The 7,774-nt window shown below is 44.2% G+C and overlaps 1 protein-coding gene across 1 annotated transcript; it reads right to left on the bottom strand.

Annotated features, from left to right (window-relative positions):
• Window positions 1-3,085: 3,085 nt before the first annotated feature.
• Window positions 3,086-6,950, bottom strand: LOC119362254 (26S proteasome regulatory subunit 4 homolog). The gene is made up of 5 exons (XM_037627452.1): window positions 6,341-6,950; window positions 4,650-4,895; window positions 4,066-4,452; window positions 3,841-3,981; window positions 3,086-3,380 (listed from the first exon to the last, which is right to left on the bottom strand). Exons 1-5 carry the CDS (start codon window positions 6,830-6,832, stop codon window positions 3,297-3,299), a joined length of 1,350 nt encoding a protein of 449 aa, XP_037483349.1. The 5' UTR covers window positions 6,833-6,950; the 3' UTR covers window positions 3,086-3,296.
• Between the last annotated feature and the right edge of the window lie 824 nt (window positions 6,951-7,774).

Genomic DNA, 7,774 nt, shown 5'->3' with positions numbered 1-7,774 from the left:
GAAACCAACCTAAAATCACTGCCAGCACTTAGTTAGTTAAAGCCTAGGAACCACTTGTGTTACACCGGTGAAGCAGAAGCTCCGAAAGCTGTCCGAGGAGCCAGCCATAGGTGGGTTCTTTACTGGCCATAGGTAGGTCCCTTACTGCTGGATCCTCTAAGCAGGGAAAGATCGTAGCTAGTATGAATTGGAAGAACGATCATACCGAACCCAAGATCCTGCAACTATTCTTCCTTCGTTCAAGACTCGCTTTTCTCGCGGGTTGAATGAATGAGCCTTGGCCATACATACTGAAATTCAATAGTCAACTTTGGAGTCCGTCCTAAAGCCCCACCAATCTACATAGGTGATACCAGGGTAGGTACTTGAAAGACGAGAATAGAACCCATGCTGATGTACCTTAGCTTTTCCGCTCTTCCAATCCTAAACAAGATCATAAATAAGAGTCCCAGGCCGCTCAACGCCCTCTTAGCACATATGATAGGAGCTGGCATACAGAATTACAAGAAGTTGGTACTTTTTCCAATCCTTTCTGCTTTCTCACCAGCAAAATAGGATCGATCGCGAAATCAAAGAAATCTTTCACCTCACTTCTAAGATGAGCTAGCGCTCGCATCACCTTTCGATATCCTATATTTTTGATATTCAACAAGTAGCATTTCCACGGCATTCTTTAGATGGATTTCACTGCCCCTCATCTACTTCTCAGCTGGGTATCTATTTCTCAATACGGTGCTTTAGTGACGGATTCTGGCATCGCATGGATCTCTTAATCAAATAGGGTCTCCGGGATAGGTCAAAATGAATGTGACACCTGTGATAGGACCACTACTGATTAAACTAAGCCCTTTAAGGAAGGCGTACGGCAAACACTTGGACTGAAGCATGAGCTGGTTCAAACCACTATACCTGATATATCACGAAATCTATACTGGATTTTCAGCGCTGCGCTCAAGGTCAGGAAGAAGAAGAAGTGTGTGAGATTGTAATAAGTGTGATTGGAGAAGCTTTTAAAGAAGTGGAGGAAGTAGAATGGATAAATTCTATCAATTTCTAGCTCTCATAGCTGAATGAAGAAATAGATAATGGGATGCATTAATAGTTTCATCCAATTCCTAGCAAGTCAAGTACATAATAGTATAATTGAGTATTTAGAAAAGCCTGTCTAAGACGAGTCGGTGTTGTATGCTGAGTGTGGTTTCTTCCTGTTTCCGGAGTAGCCTCTATATATTGAGTTTATAGGATGGTGTCCATATCCCTCCTTTTTACTTCATGGATCTTGTCAGCATACAGGATACTATACTGTCGTAAAGAAAGCGGGTATCTTAGAATATGGATCAGCAGCGGATACCAGATTGGTAAAAACCTGCTCAAAAAGCTAGAGTTGATGGTTTCGGGAAAGCTAAGCTAAAGCAAGCAGTAAACTAGTGGGTGCAAGCACGTTAATGAAAAAAACGTGATAGAAAATCCTACAGTTAGCAGCGACTGTGACACTTCGTAACAGCTCCTTAGAGATCAATGTCTTATTGGTATTTGCTCGATTGCAAGCAATAACGTTAGTAAATTAGGTGAATGTACGTAAATCGAGGTACACGAGTCTAGCCATGTATAGGTAGAAAAGGGGTATAGTAGGTCTCATGGTAAGGGAGATAGTGGATATGCAGTTTTCTTTAAAGGTCACAAGGCGTTTTCTTTAGCTGTTCCTTAAGAAAGCTATCGACTTAACAGCTTGTGTTAAACATATAGATTGTTCTATTCTCTCTTTTTTTTTCTCAAATGACCTATTTCACATAACCGATGTTGATTACAGATTTTGCCTTGCGTCACATTATCGTGGTGATCAATTCCTTTCGTGGATCGATTGAAATAACCGATTTTGGTGTATTAATTCCAGATAGGTAATTTTCCTCAAGGTCATAAAGATCGGTCATCTAGCATGGACTTCTGACTCTAAGTGGGAAGTCTTTCTCATCTACCTCTTCCATCCAAAACCGTTTTTCCGCATTTTTTTCTTCCAAGTTACTTAAATCTATATCGGAGCTATAGGATCGGTAGACCCGTAAGCGAAGATGGTTCGCTCCCACATAAAGAGACGGATATTCGATGTGTTTAGCATAGTGACACTTTTTTTGGTGCCGAAACAGCCCCAATCCCTTTGGTCATTTCGCTTTTCGTGCCGGCCTGTATTCGGAGTTTCTTGGATTTGCGGTGCCTGAATGCCTTTCTCCTTTTTGGTGACGTCGGATGCCCGCCTTTGGCGCTCAGAAGTGGATTCTCCTTCAAAGAGGGCTTTTCCCTTAAGAAAGGGACATGGTTGTACTGGATTTCTAGTCCTATAGTGGAAGAGCATATAGGATCACACCTACACGTAAGTTCATTCGTTGGGTTAATGGCCACCCGCACTCCAACCTATCTATATGGCAACAAAGCGAATGACAAGGCCAAAGTAGCTGACTCTTATCGCTAACTTGACTCGGTCTAAGGGCGAGCTTGAATACAACTCACAGAACGACTCCTCCAGGGGCCTTCAGGCACTCAAACAGATAGTGAGATAGACACCATCTATAGAACTTGAATGACAATACACCCATATATTCTAGCTAACAATCAGAAATTGTATCCAAATGGAGGGGACACTCTTCCTTCAGAAAGATGCCTTCGAAAGAAAAGCTCTTCCCCTCAACGACACAGCACATTTTCTCAAATGTTCCACGTTTCTCACCATATCCTCATAGGGCTGAAGCACAAGAAAGAGGATTACTTGGTTACCTTGCTTCCCTCGCCTAGGACAGTAGAAGGATATGTGGCCGAAGGCGCCACAAACGAAGCGGGTCGCCTCTTTTCTGCAGATCTCCGCAAGATGCAGTCCTTGCTTATGCAGTCGAAGGACATACAAAAATTAGTTATCCATACGAGATTTCCTACTTCCTTTGTATGCAATCGAATTTCGATTATCCATTAATAACCATGGCACAACAGAACATAGCTATCCGGTTGCAGCGTATATTTACTCAACATCAACCCATGCTACCTGGAATGAATTTGAGGGAAGCACCAGAATGCCACGGTTTTGATGACTGGCCACTGCGATTTAAGCTTTATGATTCAGTACTTCGGAAGAAAGGCGTCAACAGATAGTAGTACAACAAACTATTCAATTATCCAACCATTCAGGCGAAGACAAGGTTACAAACAAATTTGCGTCTATTCTCCAAACCGGGGAACATATCCCACGATACCAAATATATTATCACTACACAATGTTGTTCTGGTAGTGAAGACCGGTGCACAATTCATCACATGTAAAGCCCCTCCGGCACGCCTTCCTTCTTCTTGAACATGACCTTCTCCTTTGCCTTCTTGAAGTCGGCGTGCGTCACCTAGGGAAATCAGGAAACAGCAGATCAAATACATGGGAAGTATACATTTAGCACGTTCGACGTATAGATGGCACAAGACGTATACAAAAACTTAATACCCCTGAACATGATAGACTGGTACCGGACCGACATATCAGTGTATATAGAACAGAAATGTTCTGAGCCATGAATACAAGTTTGTTGCTAAATAAAAATGGTGCTGATTGGCTTCCTCCAATAGTATAGCCAATAATCTGAAGTTCTACTGCCAAACTGCCAGTTTAGGAGTACATACATAACAAGAAGTAATATTGCTCGTGCAACAAAAACTATATGCTTATCTATCATCCACATGCAAAACCATAATTCCATGGTACAGATGCCAGTTTACCAAATGAAACTAGCTAGAAATAGAGGTATACTTCAGTGAACTCCCCAAACAAAGCTTTACTATTTGAACTAGAGATAAAAAGTCCATTACCTTCATCCTACGCTCTCTCAAAGCAAGCAAGCCAGATTCGGTGCATATTGCTTTGATGTCAGCACCAGAAAACTCATCCTTAGTCATGACAAACTCTTCCAGGTTCACATCATCTGACAATGTCATCTTCGCCGTATGTATCTGCAAGATTTATGATGTTCATAAGAACCAAACAAGATTTCATTCTGTAATGTTAAGATCAACATAGACTGATTTAAAAGGTACCTGGAAGATGCGCCGCCTAGTCTTAATGTCTGGAAGAGGGAATTCTATCTTTCGGTCTATTCGGCCAGGGCGAAGCAAGGCTGGATCAAGACTTTCAATGCGATTCGTAGCTAGAATAACTTTAACATCTCCACGTGAGTCAAAACCATCTAGCTGGTTCAGCAACTCCAACATAGTTCTTTGAATCTCACGCTCCCCTCCTGAATGAGCATCATACCTCTTTGTTCCAACTGCATCGATCTCATCGATGAAGACTATCGAGGGGGAAAGCTCATCCGCCACTCTAAATAGTTCTCTAACTAGTTTTGGACCGTCGCCAAGGTACTTCTGAATAAGTTCACTTCCAACGACACGTAAGAAAGTTGCAGATGTGGAGTTAGCAACAGCCTGCAATAACAATTTCAAGTAACCACGGGTCATACATCAGCACTCAAGTAAATGTTATTTAAAAGGTATATAATGCAAATAAAGCAACAATTCGGAAAAATATTAGAGGCTAGAATGAGTTTAAGAGGACTGAAGCCTGAAATGCTCCTCAAAGAAAATAAGCAACAGATGTCTAGTGCAAAGGCCAGAACACTGACCTTGGCAAGTAGAGTTTTCCCTGTTCCCGGTTCTCCATATAATATGACCCCCTTGGGTGGCCTTATTCCAATGTCTTCATATAACTCGGGGTGGGTTAGTGGAAGCTCAACCGCCTCTTTTATTTCTTGAATCTGAGCATCTAACCCACCAATGTCCGCATATGATTCCAGCGGAGCTTTCTCAACTTTCATCACAGATACCATAGGATCAACTTCGTCTTGCAGAATTCCAACCACGGAGAGAACCTGGAAATCATATTTTTGTTAGCCATCGAACTTCAACATCTACATACAAATTGCATGACAGTTATAAATAGAAATGTGCACTGGGTAGTATCTATCAATGGGGAGAGTAGGAAAATTTTCTGAATCCCTACTGAGGGAATCACAACAATTTCGCGTTTTCTGATTGAAAATAACAAATACTGGATCCTGTTACATGGCTACTCGGAAATTGAATACAATATCAAGCCAAAAAGAGAAGCAGTAAAGTAACACAGTACATATATTAAACAAGGAACAGTAAGGTTTTATGTCTGCCAAAATGACAGGCATTGAAAACCCTCACACTTAATGATAAAAAAAACAAGTTTCAGAATTATACATCACATGAACATTGCTAGTCATTAGTTATTACAGAACTACACAACAACTACAACTATCTGTTTAAATTTCAGAAGTGAACCTTTAAATAGTAAACTTCATAGAGTCCTCCGCCAAATCACATATGAATTGCAAAAAACCATAGTGCTCTACGCAAGCACAAGCTATGCAATTATCGGAATCGTACCAGTCCTTATGAAACCTGTTTAATGGTTCAGTTAACTTACAAGCGTATTTTAGCAAGTCAAATTAGAAGGAAACATTCACCAAATATCCCCGATTCCAATCTCTCTGCCAAACATTCACTAAATATCTATTGACAGAGTAAGAAATATTTTCTGAACCCCTACGAAAGAAATCACAATATATTTTTTTGAGTTCTGATTGAAAATAAACAGAAACTAAACCCGGTTCCAAGGCTACTCAGATATTGAGTACAATATCAAGCCAAAAGGAGAAGCAGTAAAGTAAGACATTACATACATCACACAAGGAATAGGAAGGTTTTATGTCTACCAAAATTATCACACTTGCAAAGGCATTGACAGAACAACAAAATCAAGTTTCAGAACTACACATAGTGGCCATAGTTAGTCTTCAGTTATTGCAGAACTTACACAATACAGCTAATTGTGTAGATTTCAGAAGTGAACCTTCAATAAGTAAGCGTTCTAAAGTCCTCTGTCAAATGAACTGCAGAAAACCGCAGACCGCAGACTGCGGTGCTCCACTACATAAGCCAGCATCACTATGCAACTATGCAATCCTCAGAATAGTACCAGTACTTATGAAACCCTCGCTTAATGGTCCAGTTAACTCATGTGTGTATTTGGGTAATTCAGATTAGAAGGAAACGTTCACTAAATACCCCAGATTACAATCTCTCAGGCACTTCAGACTACACGCAGATCCCAAATTCTCTGAGCAACCTAAAAGGTCCTAGAACGAACAGGCTTCAATAAAAAAATTATGGTCAACGAATTCCCCCAAAGATCCGAACCCTAGCCTCACCAGGTATGCAGATCGAGAGAGCAAACTCAGACGGGGACGGATCCGTGCCACGGGGGGCAGCGGGAGCAGCGGCGTACCTTGTTGTGCATGAGGATGGAGCAGCCTGGCTCGAGCTGGTCCTTGTCGACGAAGGAGAGTATGCCGACGTAGTACTCGGGGCCGACGGAGGAGGAGACGATGGCGTGGCTCTCGTCGATGATCTCCTCGAGGGATCCGACGCTCATGGGGGTGCCGCGGAGGTCGTCGACCTTGGAGCGGTCCTCCTCCGTCTTCTCCTCGGTGGGGCGGAGGCGCTCCTGCGCGGCGACGAACTCCTCCTCCATGAGGAGGTAGTCCTTGACGCGGTCGAGCTTGAGGAGGCGGAGGCGGCACTTGGAGAGCGGCGCGACGCCGGGGAGGCGGGCGGCCGCCTCGGGCCCCTTCTGGCGGCGCTGCTTGCGGCCGACGCGGGACGGCGCGGCGGGCGGCTCGAACTTCTTGTCCTTCTTGTCGCCGTCGCCGCCCGGCTTGCCGCGGTCGCCCGGGGCGCCGCCCTGCTTGCCCATGCCGCCCGGCGTGCCCTGCCCCATGGTCGCCGGCGAGGGTTTCGGGGATTTCGGGTGTGGATCTGTTTGGATGCGGCGCGGAGGTGCGGAGGTGCGGAGGAGTTCTCGCCCCGGATCGGACCCTTTCCCCTTTTCTGTCTGGCTTCAATCAACTTTCTCTGCAAGCAAGGATCGTGCTATATGGCCACTCTGTGGCGCGGTGTGTGTTCGATTCGGTGGAGGTGTGAGACCACGAGTCCACCACGGTTGCTCCCCTCAAAAAGAAAAAAAGAAAACGAGTCCACCACGGTGCAAATCCAATTCGTTTATACCAAAACCAATGTAAATTTGAACTGTGATTTCCTTAATTCAGCAGATATATCTTGGCCTCCCTTTTCTTTTGGCCTCCCTTGAAATTTATTGCGACGTTTTTTTCTAGGAAGTGTCGCGAAACAAAACGAATATTATGTGATATAATAAAAATAACAACTAGACAATAACATGCACGTTCCCGCGAAATTGGTTGGATATATAGTTTCTCAATATCAAGTACTCCCTCCGTTCCATAATGTAAGACGCTTGTCGGGGGGTGGGTGCGACATATGACAAAGGATGGCTTATCATGATGGGAGCGAGTAGAACGTCACCGGTGCCTGAAAACGAGATGAGGCGTAGACACAAACGCCGGCGCACTTTACTCAGGTTCGGAGTTCTCCTAAGAGATAACACCCCTAGTCCTGCTCTGCGGGGTCTCCGCATGATCACTAAGGATGTGTTTGGTTGCGGTAATGGACCGAAATGTCACGGGTCCAACCCGTTCTTGGGCCTCGTTCTCATGTTCGGTATAAAGGTGGAACGGTCACCAACTGGTTCCTGGAACGAATATTCGGCTCAGATCCGGAACGGGGTGATACCTTCAGATTGGGCGGACGACGCGGAACCGCTCCTCTCCTTGCACTCCCACAGGCCGCAGCCCTATCCTCTGTC

The sequence above is a fragment of the Triticum dicoccoides genome, chromosome 2B (assembly GCF_002162155.2).
Source record: "Triticum dicoccoides isolate Atlit2015 ecotype Zavitan chromosome 2B, WEW_v2.0, whole genome shotgun sequence".
Classification (NCBI taxonomy): domain Eukaryota; kingdom Viridiplantae; phylum Streptophyta; class Magnoliopsida; order Poales; family Poaceae; genus Triticum; species Triticum dicoccoides.
Note: the sequence above shows the minus strand (reverse complement) of the source record. Positions and strands in the feature narration are given on the sequence as shown.